Source organism: Nannobrachium achirus (assembly GCF_963921795.1).
Source record: "Nannobrachium achirus genome assembly, chromosome: 11".
NCBI lineage: Eukaryota > Metazoa > Chordata > Actinopteri > Myctophiformes > Myctophidae > Nannobrachium > Nannobrachium achirus.
The window spans coordinates 27,251,694-27,269,285 of record NC_137820.1 but is presented as its reverse complement, the minus strand read 5'-3'; the positions used below and the strand labels follow the sequence as shown (position 1 = coordinate 27,269,285).

Genomic DNA, 17,592 nt, shown 5'->3' with positions numbered 1-17,592 from the left:
AATGTCCAGTGGACAGTATAAGCTAAAGTGCCTCTCTGTGCTCATGAAAGGTGACAGACACTTTCATGGGATGTGAGCATCTCAGGCATACTATGCTCCTATAGGTGAGGCTGTGGGTGTGTCTGTTGGGAATATTATCAGGACACTCCCACCCTGAGGAGCCTCCACCATGGGACATTCTTGTATTTCTGTACGATGATCTCTGCGAGGCCCCCATGCAGGCTGGGAGGAAGAGATCATATTTTGCCCGCCCGTGTGTGTGTGTGTGTGTGTGTGTGTGTGTGTGTGTGTGTGTGTGTGTCTGTCTGTCTGTGCAGCTAATTTCACCCACCACTGGACCGATCGGCGTCAAACTCAAATCTGTCTATACTATATACACTATACCAGGCCATTTTAAATGTGGGCATAGGTCGTACGATTGACATTTTCATCATGATGCAACTCACCAGCTTCTGCCATATGACATTTTCTTCTAAACACACCTTTTGTACCTACCTGTATTCCCACAGATTCACACAGATCTGTAAACATTATCTCTGTGGAGTGGAGGGTGGGGGCCTATTTTACCAAAGACAACACCAAATCTGAATCACAAATTGAGGGCCATCAATGCACTGAGCCAAAATGAGACAAGATGGCGGCACGCACGAGTCGCACGACCACAGCAGATTTGCTCTCCCAGAAGTGATGTTTTATGTTGGTTTTGTCTGCTACTCTGTCGATTAGCGACTCGACATATAACCGGCAGTATCTTCTAAAGATATAAAGATTGTGTAGTGAACTGGATCGCCAGCCCAGGAACTACCTTATAAACACATCTGAAGTAGATTGTGCGTCCAGCCAGGTGTCAGTGGATTATTAAGCCACAAACTAACCCTGCTCACCATGATGGAGTTTTTATTGTGAAAGGACACTAACTGAGCCAATTTGAAAGCTGTGCTCTTAACTTCAAAACAGCATGTATAATGTCCTATGAGGGGTCAGAATACACAGGATCATGTATACAGTAACATTAAGGAAGGTTATAAAGTCTCCACTCTCCCCCACTTAGGTCAGTCCGGCCCATAGGGGATGACCCATAGACTATAGAGGACGGACGGATTGCCACGTCCCCATCTATTAATTTCAATGAAATTTGGCATTTGAAGCACCCGGAAGTCTGCCGGAAGTACCTTGATTGATCTCAATATCGAGGCCAATAGAGCTGGCCATAGTTACTGCATGAACAGCGCACTAGGGTTTAAAACGGTAGCCACACGTGCAAGAGCATTTTAAATGCGAAAGTGTTGCTATGCCCGATTTGGCCACCAGGCAAAGACCGCTTCAATGTTCTACAGTGGTTCTGGTGGCTTGGACTGACCACATGTTGAGGAGCCTCTATAGAGCACAGCTCCAAATTAACTTTCAATTCTGCCCATAGGGGGACCACAAAGGCATAAAGTTTCACCATATGTCATAGAAATTCTAATCCCCCATCTTCCTTGCACCCTGATGTCTGCAACTTACAGTATACAATTTACATGGCCCTGGCTAGGCAACCCAGCCTGACAGAGATATGCGCTCGGAGTGCACTTTTTTAGTTACATTTGCACAGACTAAAATAAAGGCCATCTATAATAACGCAATATTACTGATACCAGTCATGTAGAGATTAGCATTTACAATATAGTATTATAAAATATAGAATAGAACCACGAAAATAAAGGGGAAATATTTTAAGAGCTGGTCAACTTACTTGGATATCTGTAATAGAACTGATTCTCCATGTCACTTGATATATTATTCTTATTTCTGGTCCTGCTCCAGCGGGTGTCAGTTTCTCCATCATAACGGACGAAAATGCCAAACAAGATGATCAAGATAGTTTGCCACACGAGACAAACCAAAGGAAGGCTGAGTCGAACGTTGGTGTTTTTTGGACGGTCACAAAATTCCCTGAAGCTCTGAACACAGCCCATGTTAGACGCTATTAAAACAAAAGAAATGAAGGTCCAGTGGACAGAAAGCTTCAGAGCCTCGCCGGTGTCATGAGAAGAGGTGACAGAAGCTTTCACGGGCTGTGAGCATCTCAGCTAATTGGAAATAGTAAGGACACTCCCTCTCTGAGGTGCCTCCAAGGTGGGTTTGCTGGGAGGGGGTAAATCCATGCCTCAGCTTTTGATATCCCCCCCTGGTCATTTATTTTCATGGCCGGTGGGGCATATGTTTCATCATTGCTTCTGGTCAGACATTTCCTTTTGGGGAATATAAACATATGTTTGATATTTATGTTTGATAATATCAACCATTTAATGAAAAGCGTAAGTTAACGATACTTGGGGCTGTCACAATTATTACATAATCGTCTAATCACAATTATTTTAGGTAATCGCCATTATTTTGCATAATCGTCATAATAGTTTCCATGTTGAGAAATGTTAATATAGTTACAAAAATACAAACACTTTCAAAAAGTAGTGGAAATAGCCGATCTACAAGCTCACAACGCGTCGCGACGCGTTGTGAACTTGTAGATCGGCTATTTCCACTATCAATGTTCTTTTTTAAGTATAAAATTGTCAAATATGTCAGTATTTCTTTTGTGTATTTAAGTTGTGTGTCATGACTCATGATTGCCATGTGCAACTTCAAAGCCTAAAAGCCAAACAGAAATGTAATTGTCAACGACAAATACACAATTAAATCGTTAATCGCAATTACTTGAGTGACAATTCATCGTCATGTAAAATGTCATAATCGTGACAGCCCTAACGATACTGTTGTGAAGTACAGATTTGCATCCATAAAATAATATTTTGCTAATTTATAAGAAAACAATCTTTTTGACCATTCATTCTAAAATGTGTAATGAATGCTGGGTCTGGTTTAATATTTGCAGCTGAGCACACCTCAACACCTGAATGTCAATCTCAGTGATTGATTAGTTAGAACAGTTTTTTAGGCAGAACAGCTTATCTTTTCTCACAGACAAAGCATATTTCAAAACCACATAAGGCTTTTTATTACCAATCTGACCTTTGTCGTCAGCCTGCTCTTATAAAACCCTCTCCATTCTCAAAATACAGAAGCAGTTACTGGCATCTTAAGAATATGAACTTCTTCACAACTACACAGACACACTCTTATCACTATAACTAGCTGTACACCTACTAAGCATAGAATATAGGCCCAGGATCTTTGATTATGGATTCTTTAATTTGGTCAATAGACACTCTCTCTGTCCTACTATGTGCTGTGTTGATTCTGTCAAGCGTTATGTGTACATAATGTGTATCTGTGCTGGAGAGGTGCACAATTATGTTGTATTCACTCAAGCATTAGAGCTTCAATGGTACTAATCTAATTAATAATATTCACATTATGTCATAGTTTATGCATTTACACTTTGATATGAGGCAACTTGTCTGGTATTATCATGTGATCTTATTTATTCTACCTACTTTGTTATCATATTTATTCTGCATTCTTCATACAGAAATAGGAAAAACTACACCTTTTAATGGGATTGGTAGGGCCTATCCACCTGTTTCCGCGAGAATTTACTGTAGCATTATTTGCGGGACACTTCCGGTTAACAGCAGACATACAAGCTCACGTCGCGTCGCAGATGCAACCGTTGTGAGCTTCACTCTCGGCTGCGGCGCCGGAAGCTGCCTGCACATTCTGCGCAATGCACGATGGGATGTTGGAAAGTTGTGGATAGAATATAGTTTGGTAACTTGAATGGGTGTGGTGACAGCTAGGGATCATGGCAGATTTTCACTATTGAGTAACGGTCCAGCATCCACCCATCATCTAAACACGTGCCCTGTGTATAGGCAGAATCCTTGCTGCGCTCAGTTGTTGTCACATGCAACAAGTCAGTAGACAGTTTTACAAGGCTGAAAAGACAAGAGGCTACAATCAAAGAAGAGACTGAGCTTTTTCAGAAGAACACATTCATTCATTTTGTAAACTTCGATAACGACTTCTATTCTATTCTGACAAGCATCTACTTGCTTTAGGCAACACGTGCTCTTGTAATGAGTTCCTGTCAGTAAAGGTTGTTGATGCTGGTTGACATGTGCTGCGTTTACTGGCTCTGGCATTGTACTGTATACATTTACCAAGGGAAAACAGAAACAAACGCCAGAGGCATAGAAACAGCAACAAACAAAGCGAACAAATCTACTGTAAGCTAAAGATACAAACTCAACACAACATAATGTATTGCACTGTGTATTTGATATCTTTCATCGATTGTTTTCTTTTTAACTATTAATTCTACTTTGGGTAGCTCAGCTGAGCAGTGAAGGTCTCACAGAAACATCCTGCTTCACACTCATGCAGTTGTGCACATTCAATTACACTGAGTCAAGTGTCAAAATATGATAAAAACAGTTGAAAATGGGGAACATAATACAGTATATATACACTGTACAGTTGGACGGAGTGCAAGCAGAGCTATGGTATGTCACATTGTGTCGTTATATATAGGGCTGTCACGATTATGACATTTTACTTGACGATTAATCTTCACTCAAATAATTGCGATTAATGATTTAATTGTGTTTTTGTCATTGACAATTACATTTCTGTTTGGCTTTTAGGCTTTGAAGTTGCACATGTTAGATATGACACATAACCTAAATATACAAATAAATTACTGACATATTTGACAACTTTATACTTAAAAAAGAACATTGATAGTGGAAATAGCCGATCTACATCTGCTATTTCCACTATTTTTTTACTTTAAAAAATATATATGAAAAACTTTCAACATGGAAATGATTATGAGTTATGATGATTATGAAACATAATTGCGATTATGTCAAATAATCGCGATTAGACGATTATGTAATAATCGTCAATTATGTAATAAGCCCTAGTTATATACATGTTATATATACAGCATATAAAGCTTTTTGAAACAAATCATTACAGTCACCTTGGAGCAAATAGCTGCAGATATTTAGATTTTATTTTTTTCAAAACAATTAAAGTATGTGCAGTAGGTCTAGAGCAGGGGTTTTCAAAGTGGGTGACGGGGCACCCTGGGGTGCCGCGACGGCAGTCCAGGGGTGCCGCGAGATCATTTGGTAATATTTGGAATTTATTTTAACACTTAAACAAATATTTGGTATCATTTTAAACTTGGAAGTACAGAGTTATTTTCAGTACCTTTTGACCAATATGGTAATTATCTCAATGTTTTCCTAGCGACATAATCCCTAAAATATGCCACGAATATAAGGTAATGGGAGTGAAAATTATGAATGTCATGTAGGTAATATTATAATCTAATGTAGGGGTGCCTCGGATGAAAAAAGATAGTTATGGGGTGCCCTGAGGCCAAAACGTTTGGGCAGGGCCGGTTCCTGGCATAAGCAACATAAGCGGCCGTTTAGGGCCACAACCACTAAGGGGGCCACATCACAGAAAGAAGATATTTTTTAAACATATTGTTAAGTCAATATGCCTCCAAAAAGAACATTTCGATCTGGTGCTACAGATTATTTTAGGTGGCCCCTCACTAACGGATGCGCGCGTAGTGAGGGGCCACCTAAAATAATCTTGCATAGGGCCACTTGAGTCCTAGAACCGGCACTGCGTTTGGGAACCCCTGGTCTAGAGGTCACTTGATGGTTTGTAGGCACATTCACACCTGGGCGATGCCCCAGTAGAACCACAGCACAAAGCCTGAGGTCACACAAATCAAAGGAGCGCAAACGAGAGATGCGTGTGAGAGTGAAGAACAAAGTCAACATCATTAAACCTTATTTGTCAAGAAATGCCCAAGATGAAAAATGTAATAATGAAAGCAGTAAAAGATGCGTGAATATCACTGCTCTGCCTTTCAGCTCACCAACATGGAGCCTCGTTAGAATGCATGAGCAGGTAGCAAAGCTCATTGCTCTTATTGCTTGGCTTGGCAAGGTTACCTTGGTGATGCCATTCTGGCAGATGATGTGCGAGTGCTGATGTATTTCAGGTGGCATGTTAATGTTAATCCCTTTGCCCTGGCAACCTTTGTTGGGTTTGCAGGGGTTTTCTTTTGTTTTCACATTTGAAATTGATTGCTTCCCTATTCTGTGGAGCTGAAAGACATTTCTGACTTTGAGACGTTTTAATTGTGTTGATACTTTTCAGTGTAACTTTATTATAACGTTTGGTCCAAAGAACTGAGCTCACTCCGGCTCTTTCAGTGAAGGGGACACCACAAGTTTGGGAAGATGTATTTCCTCAAGAATAGTTTTCGGCATTGTGTTATAGGTTCCTGGTTAATACATTCTTGTTGACGACTTCACTCTACTCCAGAAAGTGACAGATTTTGGCAACTGATAATAGTGTTTATTCTCAAACTGATCTTTGAAATAAATGGCTGGCTATGTACATGTACAGTATGCTGGAAGAAAAATATTTAAGAATCACTTTCAGCAACTGTAAAAAAAATATATATATATACATTTTTGAGAGGCATTGCATTTCAATGAGATTAATCACATTGCTCATCAAGAGAACATACTCAAGATACTTAAACAGACCATGTACAATTTGTTAAATAGCTAAAGTACAAATAAAGCAACCAATAGAAATTGCTACATATTTATATACTAGCCACGTGTCAGTTTAACTGTGTGCCTATACACATCCCATGTGATACCACTAGTATGTGGTCTATGGAAACAGAGTCAGTCAGTCCAGTAAACAACCCTGTCTCACCAACTTCCAGATCAACTCTCAGGACTGCTCGCCTGACTGACCAGAGGATATTATAAATGCTATAGCACTGTAGCAATATAATACAGTATACTGTATTTAATTTCTTATCACAGCCCAACTATAATGCAAAGGTGTAATACTGATGCTATGTTTAACACGAAGGTATAAAAAAACAACTATCACAATATTTCTTGCTGTTGATAGTATTCCAGGTTGAAATGGAATGAGCAGGAATTAGTAGCCTTCTAGTTTGAGATAAAGGAATTATGAAAAATGTCATCATTGAATAAATTTACCCTTGAGCAATGTTCAGTTTCGGAAGGGAAGAATATTTCATCTGAATACTTAACAGTATCTTAACTACAGTGCTTAATTTGTCAATGAATAGGTGCTGGATCCCAGGCTGTGCGCGTGTGGACTGTGTGTAAACTGTCGCTGTTTCTTTTCTTTTTTTTTTAATATCTTTTTGACCCAAATGTACGCACTCAGTATACATATAACCTTAGCAGCAACATTTGGCACATGTGGCCCATCAGAACACTGGTAGTCAATCTATCAATTTGGAATGATCAATCTGAATAACTGGCATATTAAATATATATATATATATATAAATATATATATATATATATATATATATATATATATATATTTGGGTTAACAAAATTTTATGACACCATGTGTATATAGCTTGTCTATTGTGTTTCACTGTCACCTATGAAGCACCACATCAGAAAGATTACAAGAAATTGAGCAAAACATGAAAATATAAAGTAAAGAAGAAATGTTCCAGCCAAAAAGGTGTCTATTTGGAAAGATGAAAACATAAATGAGCAAACAGCACTATTTTGATTGACAGGGAAGGTCCCAGATCCAATCAAATAGGTGCCGGATCCACTCAGAGGTGAGGGAACATGTCCCCCCATGTTCCCCCACAAATTAAGCTCTGCTTATCTAACATAATAATCTGCTCTGATCCAACATGCTATAGTAAATAAACACTTAAACCATTTTGTTGACCAGGATCCCCTAGAGGACCGTACTTGACCTCCATTTTTTTCCCCTCTCTTCACTGAAAAAAAGCTGATCTACAAGTTTGCGTGTTGCAATGCGACTCATTATGAGCTTGTAGATCGGCTGAATAGGACATGCCCAGAATAGGTTGATTAGGGCTCATGTGTAAATCTATCAATTACTGCAGCTGTTCTTTGGTGACCATTGTCCGACTTATGCTTGATTTATACTTCGTCATTTGATGGACTTCTCTACAGCAGTGGTTCTCAACCTGTGGGTCAGGACCCCCAGGGGGGGGGGGGGGGGGGGGCTATAATTAGGGGGGTCCCGACTCCCCAGATGATTACGGTAACTTAATGTGAAACATTGTTTTCTCACTCAACAGTAAACAAACAAACTTAAAGTTTAAGTGTATAGAGGGCACATTTCTAAAGTGACAATTTGAGGACTTTTTAATACCTCTAAAATACAAATAAAAAATTGGACAAATTATAAAATATTAGAGTCAGAAATTGTGAAAATAGTTCACAATGCCTCACGCTGCGAGGCGTTGTGAACATGGGGGGGGGTCGCAGCCTGAAAAGGTTGAGAACCAGTGCTCTACAAGAGTCAATAGAAGAATTGTTGCCTTGGTGAAATGTACCTTATCTTCATTTATTTACACAAAGAAAAAATTCACATTTTATTACCAGTCAGCAAAGCACTGGCAGTTGTAGTCCATGATAAAGACATGTTTTATAATATGTTTATAAGTTCATTTTTGTGTAATACAGGTTTTATGGCAACTGTTGCTTTTTATATTATAGGATTATAGTTGTAGTTGCATTTACAGTTTCTCACCCGCTTTAGTGTATGAGAGTGCCTGTGTGCCCTAAATATCAGAATCAATCTTTATTGTCACATCACATTACAAGTAAGGTGGGTTAAATTGCAGTCAAAAGATAGTCAGATCATTAAATAAAGAGGAAGGGGTGAGGCATATAAAGTACATAATAAGTAATGTAAAGATAGCTGAAAATGTGTGTCTTGCTATGCCTACATTTAGGCACTAATACAATGGTGAATAGTAATTGCCATCTTGACAGCATGTCCCAGAATGCCGCAGCACACTTGGTCTTGGTCCAGCCAAAGTTACCACACCTCTACCCCCATTGACTCCCAGTTACTGCCGCACAGAATACAAAACATTGATGTTGGCCTACAAAACAATCAAAGGTTTGGCATGTGTTCCTACCCCTATTATTACCACTTCAGACATCAACTTTGTAGCCTATGTATGAAAGGTGCTATACAAATAAGTTCATTTATAAGTTCATTCATTCATTTCAATCAGTTCTGTGTTCAAGGATGTCAAACTGGTGGCACAGGATGATAATCTCTACCATACCTACCGAATGTCAGGGTAATTTAGTACGTTATTTTTTTTTTTTTGGGTAGCCAGATTAAATACCGTTTTAATCAAATCAAAATAATGAAGGATAATACTAAAATGTGTTTGGCGTTCCTCACAATGGGTTATTTAAAAACCATACTTTCAAAAGCAATTCATAATTGCTTAGTAGCCACTGGCCAGCTTAACTTTTGTTAACATGATGAATATATACATGATAGGATTTGGTAAGGTGCATTTCAACACAAGCAAGTTGGCCTTAGCTGGTGACTATGGAGTCCAGTAAACAAGCAGTGAGCTGCTGTTCCAACTTCAGAAACTCCTCATCGGGTAGAAGATACCTCTGAATGATAGCCTTCACGTCCTTTTCGGTAACGTGATCGTAGTCCTGTTTGTTCTTAAATGGCAAATGTCCAGCCAGCTCACAAAGAGCGACGTTGAAAGCAGATTCCTCCTTCGCACCGAAGCAGGATTTTCTGGGCCAGACAACAATGCGTACACCTGTCCTTGAACTGAAGCCCCTCTCGCCCGGTCCGACACAGGGTGGGCACCCTCGGGTGAAAAACAGGTTGTGTGCCGTGTTGCTCTCCACAAGGAAGTCTGTGACTTGACAGATGGCTTCGGCTACTTTCTCCACATCCTCTGCCTCTGTGTAAAACAAGAATCCCGCGGGGAAGTCTTTCAAGCTGTAAAATCCCCTTTCCGGGACCAGGGGCTTGAGTGGCATGCACTCAACCTGTAGCACATAATCCAGATAGTATCCATGTAGGTGTAAATGATTGACGGATGCGAACGCCCCAAGGCTGTTGAACCCCACACGGTAGCCTGGATCAGAGCTCAGGAACACGGATTCAATGCCGGTCTGGATAGCGAAGGAGGTTAGGATCTGTGGGAGACTACGCGAGGGTTCTGGAACCAAAAGACAATGTCCGAACTCCAGGGGGCTCACATTGACCAGCACAACCATCCTAGTAAACGGTTCTCCTTCTTCATCGTCAGCATGTGAATGTCCATTATTCCTCTCAGGTTTTCTCACCTAGGGATGGGACGATATGAAATATTCATGTCTAGAGATGCTCCGACTGTTGTTGCGATTTTGGGGGCCGATACCGATCACGATCAACTGGAATCAGTATCTGCCGATACCAATATTCCCGATCACAGCGTCAAATGCATAAATTCTTCTATTTATTGTGTTACTGTAGCAGCATTTATATATTTAATGATTCTTCTTACAAAACACTGACATTGTATATTAAGTATAAACATTAGGAGATTGCAGGCTGTGGTCCTTTAGTATCCAATTCAACTTGTAGGAGTTGAAGCTGAGGTTACATTCAGTCCCACAGATACATATTGTGAAAATAGCTGTAGATCGGCAAAGCCGATACCAATCAAAGACGATAGAGGCATTATCGGCCGATCGCGATCACTCACCGATCAATCAGCACATCTCTATTCCTGTCACGATTATTGTGACCAAATAAATAGCTATTTACGATATTATCGCGATAATCAAAATATCCCCAACATCCATTATCCTGGGACGGAACATTTGCCAAAAAATAGCCGATCTACAAGCTCACATAGAGAGTGAAAAAAAGACTGTATCATCAAGTACGTTATTTCCAGGTCTGTTTTATCAATTCTAGAGGGTTTAAATGGTACCGGATATGCAGCTCGGCAAATAAAAGGTGAATTGATCCCAGTGCATGACGGAGGATAATTTCACAACAAGTAAGACGCCCTAAAGGCGAGACAGACTTTTAAAATTAGGCTGTGTTAATCTGGCAATGTACACAGGTGACACAATGGAGTATTGATATGCACCCAGGCAGGATGATTTCAGTGCATGACGGAGGATAATTTCGCGATAAATTTAAAACACCACATTACAGGGACGTGCTGGGCCCCTGATTCAGCCTGGGAAAAAGAGTTGGAGAGGCCCTCATTGCGCGTTATAGAGAGATATCTCCCTCTATAGCGCTGCTGCTACTCAAAGATTTGTGACAAAGTGACAAGCCAGTGGGCCAATTACATGAGTTAAATGTCGTCGTTGTCGGGTGGAAACCTTGTATATCCAAAACCGTTTTGTATTTATCATTTTAAAAATGATTTAAACTAGTGAAAACAGTCGATCGCCTCGCGGTGAGAGGCGTTGTGTGCTTGTAGATCTGCTGTTTTCACTACTTTTGTGCAACGGCCTTGTATGATGAAGCAGAGCTTTGCTTTGCGAAAGAATGTACAAATTTGAAACTTGGAGATACAAGGTTTCTGCCCGACAGTGACGATTTACTTTGTTGGCCGCCCAGCACCCAAAATGGAACAAAGGCCGACATTTTATTTTTTCCTAATGGCCGGCCTGGACCGGCCGGGAATGAACCGGCCGTTCGGGAGTTGTCCCGCTTTTCCCAATCGCCAGCACGTCCCTGCCACGATATGATTATTGTGAGTGTTTTTTTTTATCATGATAATAACCATTATCGTCCCAGTCTCACCATCTCAAATATGATCTCCTCCGGGTTGATCTTGTTGAAGTTGAAGCTCTTGTGGCTGAAGGGCTGCTGGATGCTCAGGATCTCCTGGGGTTTCCTCCTCTCCGTGCCTCGCTGGATGTTCAGCTGGGCCACGTAGCCCTGCGCTCCGGGCAGAACCCGGGTTTTCAGATCACCCAGCTGGTACCTGACAAGTGGTGGAAAAGGTATATTCAATTTTTTTACTAAAAGTATCAATACTGCAATGTAGAAACTCTGTTACAAGTAGAAGTCCTGTATTCAAAATGTATTTGAGTAAAATACAAAAAGCATTGCTATCAAAATGTACTTTACCCTAAACTTAGTTACCCCATTGATTCTGACCCACATGCATTTTGGGTCCCCATCCAGGGCCTTATTTCAATGGGGGTAAATCAATGCAACGAATACAAAAAATATTATTGAACTCAAGTCTCCATGGCTTGACTAATCAATAGAAAAAAAGTCATTTTGGGGGTGAACTACTTCTTTAAAGTACCAAAAGTATAAAGTACTCCTTATGCAGAATGTCTCATTTCAAGTTTTCAAATAAATGTAGTGGAGTTAAAGTATTTGGATCCGAGATGTGGAGTAAACTAAAAGTAAAAGTACAGACGTACTTAGGCTACATGTATTTAGTTACTTTAGTTTACATCATTGGTACCTGAACAGTCCTCGGCTCATCCTGTCCGTCCAGCCGGTCTTTAGAGCTCTGTCGAACCCACTGGACTGTTGAAGCATTGATGATGATGATGATGTCACAGAGCAGCTGTCGCTGGTCCGACAGAGACCTGGGACAAAGTCCTGCTTACTGTATGGAAACTGTTGTTTCTCCATGTTGCTCTGCTATTGCTCGGCCTCGTAGGCTATATATTAACGTGGATCGCCAGTACTGTAGTTCAGCAAGACGACCTAGTTCTAGTGCCTAAAAGCCGGTGTGGCCGCGTGGGTGTCCAATTCATCTGTAAACAGAGACGACCACGGAAGCGACTCGGAACTGCGTATTAAATGTGCTTCTAGTCGGACCGAAGACTAGGGTGCACATCCCCTTGGTTTCTTTCAAAATAAAATCTATTCAATTCAAAGGAGCTTTATTGACATGAGTTTGAGAAAATATACGTTTACATTCAATGCCTAAGCAAAGTGTTAAAATCACATGGAAGGGAAGGGGGAGAGGATATCTGATTATGTATTCATAATGTTGCCAAGCAAACACATTATACGTGCAGGGAAAATGAGAATCCTCAAGATCCCCAGACCAATTAGCAGTTTATGTTTATGCAAATACAATGAACCATAGCCTCAAACAAGCCTATCAATCTGTGAGCCATTTCACAAAGCAGGATTATCAAATTAGCTATATAACTTGAATGAAAAATTAGCAGTGATCAACACACAAATAAATAATATTTGTAAATCCAATTGTTAATTTTTTCATATTGTATTTTACATATTTATGTCAATATCACCAACTTAATTGTAACAGAAAAGATACACATTTTTCTAACAATATCATTATCTGGCTAACAACCCTGAAATAAATTTCACTTGTAGGCCTACTGCCCAAGTAGGCCTATCCGATTTTCACAATATTTATCTGTGGAACAGTGTCAATCAAATGTAATGCCTCTACTCCAACGATTCCAATAGTGTTTGTCAGGGTGGGGAGTACACAGTTTAAATGTGATTATTTTGGGGGGTCATGGCCTGAAAAGTTTGGAACCCTTGTTTGTCATAAATCATTTAACTCATGCATACACCCCACATTTATATATTTCCTACAACACTACAAGAAATTATACATTTTGTAGTAAATAGTTAAGCTATTTCACGAAAGCCTTTTTAAGTGCATCACCGTCTACATAAATGAAAGAGTAGCCTATGGGGACATTGACTATTGGGGAGGGCCCCATTGCTCCATGGCAATGGTAGAAGAAACAGAATCAATAATAAAAAAAAATATTGCCTTTTCAACACCACAGCCGTGTGCCAAAACGAATAGATCTGAATCTTCAGCCGATAGCTAGGGACCAACAGCAGCTGCGGTATGTAATATAGGAAGGTAATAATATTATCAGAATAATGTCAAATCTGGGAATAAATTCCTTACCAAGAAATGTCTTCACCACTGTGTTTGTAAAGGTATCTATCTAGTAATACATCTAACAAAGTTTGAAATTCAAAATTCCTAGGAAACATTTTGACAGCTGCTGAAAGTTGGACTCCCATTGAATTTCTTCTATAGGCTACAGTATACCACATACCAGGGATACTTCTGAACTTGTGGGCCACATTACAAAAATGTCAAGGGGCCACAGGCCAGTTGATAAAATGACATTACTTGATAACTCTCTTTTATTTGCTTTATTTCCACATAACGTAAGTCAAGTGCAATGTGCATTATTTTATGGCTTGGAATTCCATTTATCCATATTCTGTCAATGACACCAATTGTAAATGTAATCAAAGTAATTAGCTAAAATTTCTCTCTTTTTAATTCTGTGCATTTTTTGGGCGGCCGAGCGTTTAGTCGGCGACCTGGCCAACTCGGGAACGATGTAAATAGGGAATGAATGCCCAACCCTTTAATGCAAACCCCATTATACCTGTTGTCATACGACCTGTTTTGACCATCTGTTTGCTTGTGTCCATTTATGCCCATATATGGAGATATCTGTCTGTCTGCGTCCATGTTATGCCCATATATGGAGATCCCTGTATTTGCCTGACGGGCGGCCGAGCATCTAGTCGAGGACTGGCCGACTCCGGAACGATGTAAATAGGGAATGAATGCCCTACCCTTTAATGCAAACCCCATTATACCTGTTGTCATACGACCTGTTTTGACCATCTGTTTGCTTGTGTGCATTTGTGCCCATATATGGAGATATCTGTCTGTCTGCGTCCATGTTATGCCCATATATGGAGATCTCTGTATCTGTCTTCTGTGTCCCTTTTATGCCCATATATGGAGATCTCTGCCCTTCGGGCGGCCAAGCGTCTAGTCTGGTGCCGGCCTACTCGGGAATGATGTAAATAGGGAATGAATGCCCCACCCTTTAATGCAAACCCCATTATACCTGTTGTCATAGGACCCGTTTTGACCATCTGTCTGCCTGTGTCCATGTATGCCCATATATGGAGATATCATGCCCATATATGGAGATATCTGTCTGTCTGCATCCATTTTATGCCCATATATGGAGATCTCTGCCCTTCGGGCAGCCAATCGTCTAGTCGGGGACCGGCCTACTCGGGAACGATGTAGATAGGAATGAATGCCCGCTCTTTAACAACATCATAAACTGTCCAGATGAATAGTTAATGGTCATATATATTCATGGCGGAGGAATACAACCGTGATACAACTGGATACGCGAATGATCTACAAGTTGGACACCACCATAATGGTCTGGGCTTTAATTAACACCAGAGGCCCTTGAGAAAACACATGGTGATGTCATCCAATGGGAAAACCCATGAAATAACACAGAGCGATGTCATTAACTGGGTGATGACGTCACCCAGTTCACATCCCAGGCCATATATAAGGGCCACGAGAGGGGCCTTCTATGCCCGGAGCCAATCTGATGGGCATAAACGGGCATATGTCCAAAATCTTGAGGATTGGCGGATTGGTGAGCTTCACATGACATTTCAGCCAACCAGACTACGGGCCAATCTCAAGAATTTGTCAAGCTTCACGTGACATCATAATATCTTACTATAAAACTGTGTGTCCTGCAGACACTCATGCGGTTTCCGCATAAGTGTTCAAAAACGTTCATGGGGATTGGTGGATTGGTGAGCCTCACATGACATTTCAGCTAACCAGACTATAAAAGGGCCTGATGGATGCGTCTGTGTAAATCGGTGTTGTTAGGAATGATGTCAACGGTTTGTGTTTTGTGACATCAAAGACCAGATCTCTGGTCAGCCTAAATAAGATGTGACGCCGTTTTTAAACATTGCATTTAGTCTGGGTAATGACCAAGAGAGATCTTTGAAAGAGTGACACAGCGATATGTAGAGATTGAGAAGGAGACAGAGATTGACAGAGAATATATCAAAACCAAATCTTTCCACCTCACAATTGACAAAGAAACGCCTTCCAATAGTTCAAGTAGTTTCCATACGCCTTCACATCTCAGATTCTCCTCCATGAAGACATGAAGACATGAGGAGCCACAACAACCTCTACTGTCAAAATGATGAGCAATCTTCCTTTGTAACCAGTCGGAAACGAGGAGACACAGACCAACCAAGATCTTGTGAGGACTTCATCTCAGCCAGGAGAAGTACAGAAACATCTGATAACTTACACAGGAAGGAGAAGAGCTTCATTGAGGTATTGACTCTGAAGAAACACCAGCGTGTCCGCAGTGGAGAAAAACCCTTCCACTGGGAACAATGTGACAAGGGTTTCAGTAATCTAGGCAACCTGAAGACACACCAGCGTGTCCACACTGGAGAAAAACCCTTTGTGTGTAAACAATGTGACAAGGGTTTCAGTAATCTAAGCAACCTGAAGACACACCAGCGTATCCACACTGGAGAAAAACCCTTTGTGTGTAAACAGTGTGACAAGAGTTTCAGTCTGTTAGGCAACCTGAAGACACACCAGCGTATCCACACTGGAGAAAAACCCTTTGTGTGTAAACAGTGTGACAAGAGTTTCAGAAAGCTAGACAACCTGAAGACACACCAGCGTATCCACACTGGAGAAAAACCCTTTGCTTGTAAACAATGTGAAAAACGTTTTAATGAGCTAGGTCACCTAAAGACACACCAGCGTACCCACACTGGAGAAAAACCCTTTGTGTGTAAACAGTGTGACAAGGGTTTCAGTGACTTAGGCAACCTGAAGACACACCAGCGTGTCCACAGTGGAGAAAACCCCTTTGTGTGTAAACAGTGTGACAAGGGTTTCAGTGAGTTAGGTTCTCTGAACACACATCAGCGTACCCACACTGGAGAAAAACCCTTTGTGTGTAAACAATGTGACAAGGGTTTCAGTAATCTAAGCAACCTGAAGACACACCAGCGTATCCACACTGGAGAAAAACCCTTTGCTTGTAAACAGTGTGACAAGGGTTTCAGTAAGCTAGGCAACCTGAAGAGGCACCAGCGTACCCACACTGGAGAAAAACCCTTTGTGTGTAAACAGTGTGACAAGGGTTTCAGTGACTTAGGCAACCTGAAGACACACCAGCGTATCCACACTGGAGAAAAACCCATTGTGTGTAAACAGTGTGACAAGGGTTTTAATCACCTAGTTCACCTGAAGACACACCAGCGTACCCACACTGGAGAAAAACCCTTTGTGTGTAAATAGTGTGACAAGGTGTAGAGCCCTTTACCTGTAGGTGCTCTAACGCGAGGGGCAGCGATGGTTTAACAACACTCTGAGATTGACATATTGACATGACGTCATTTCTAGGAAAGGATAAAATAAAATAAAAAGTCCATACTGTATATGGGCATTCCCAGGAACAAAATCCCTTTATGCCCATAAATGGAAATTTCTGATGTCATAAATCCCAGGCCCTGACTGGCCCAAGAGCCTGCTTTACTTTGATTTAGACCCTACCTTCCCCGAAAACATTAAAGGAGCTATAGTCAACTTTTTCTTGAAAAACGGATGCTAAAATAAAAATAATGTTTCAAACCCAGGCCCTAACTCACCATGTCCGTGCTTGGCTTTCCTATTTAACATACGTTTTATGCCCATATATGGAGATCCCTGTCCCAATGTCATCAATATTAAGGACATATCTGGGAATGCCCATATTTGATAATGCCCATATATGGACATGTTTTGACATAACATTGTTGACTATCATGCAGGGGTCTCCATATATGGGTAACTGGTCTCATGTACATCACTGGTCAGATGGCCAAGAATTGCTAGTTCACAAAAAAGGAAGAGGAGAGCAAACGTCATTGTATTTTTTTCAAAGGCTGCAGATG

General features: G+C 40.8%; 1 protein-coding gene across 1 annotated transcript; it reads right to left on the bottom strand.

Moving 5' to 3' along the window:
* Window positions 1-9,368: 9,368 nt before the first annotated feature.
* On the bottom strand, window positions 9,369-12,459 carry gdpgp1 (GDP-D-glucose phosphorylase 1; the record flags this gene model as incomplete). Its single annotated transcript, XM_080736974.1, has 3 exons — window positions 9,369-10,145; window positions 11,608-11,791; window positions 12,287-12,459. 3 exons carry the CDS (start codon window positions 12,457-12,459, stop codon window positions 9,369-9,371), a joined length of 1,134 nt encoding a protein of 377 aa, XP_080593100.1.
* Between the last annotated feature and the right edge of the window lie 5,133 nt (window positions 12,460-17,592).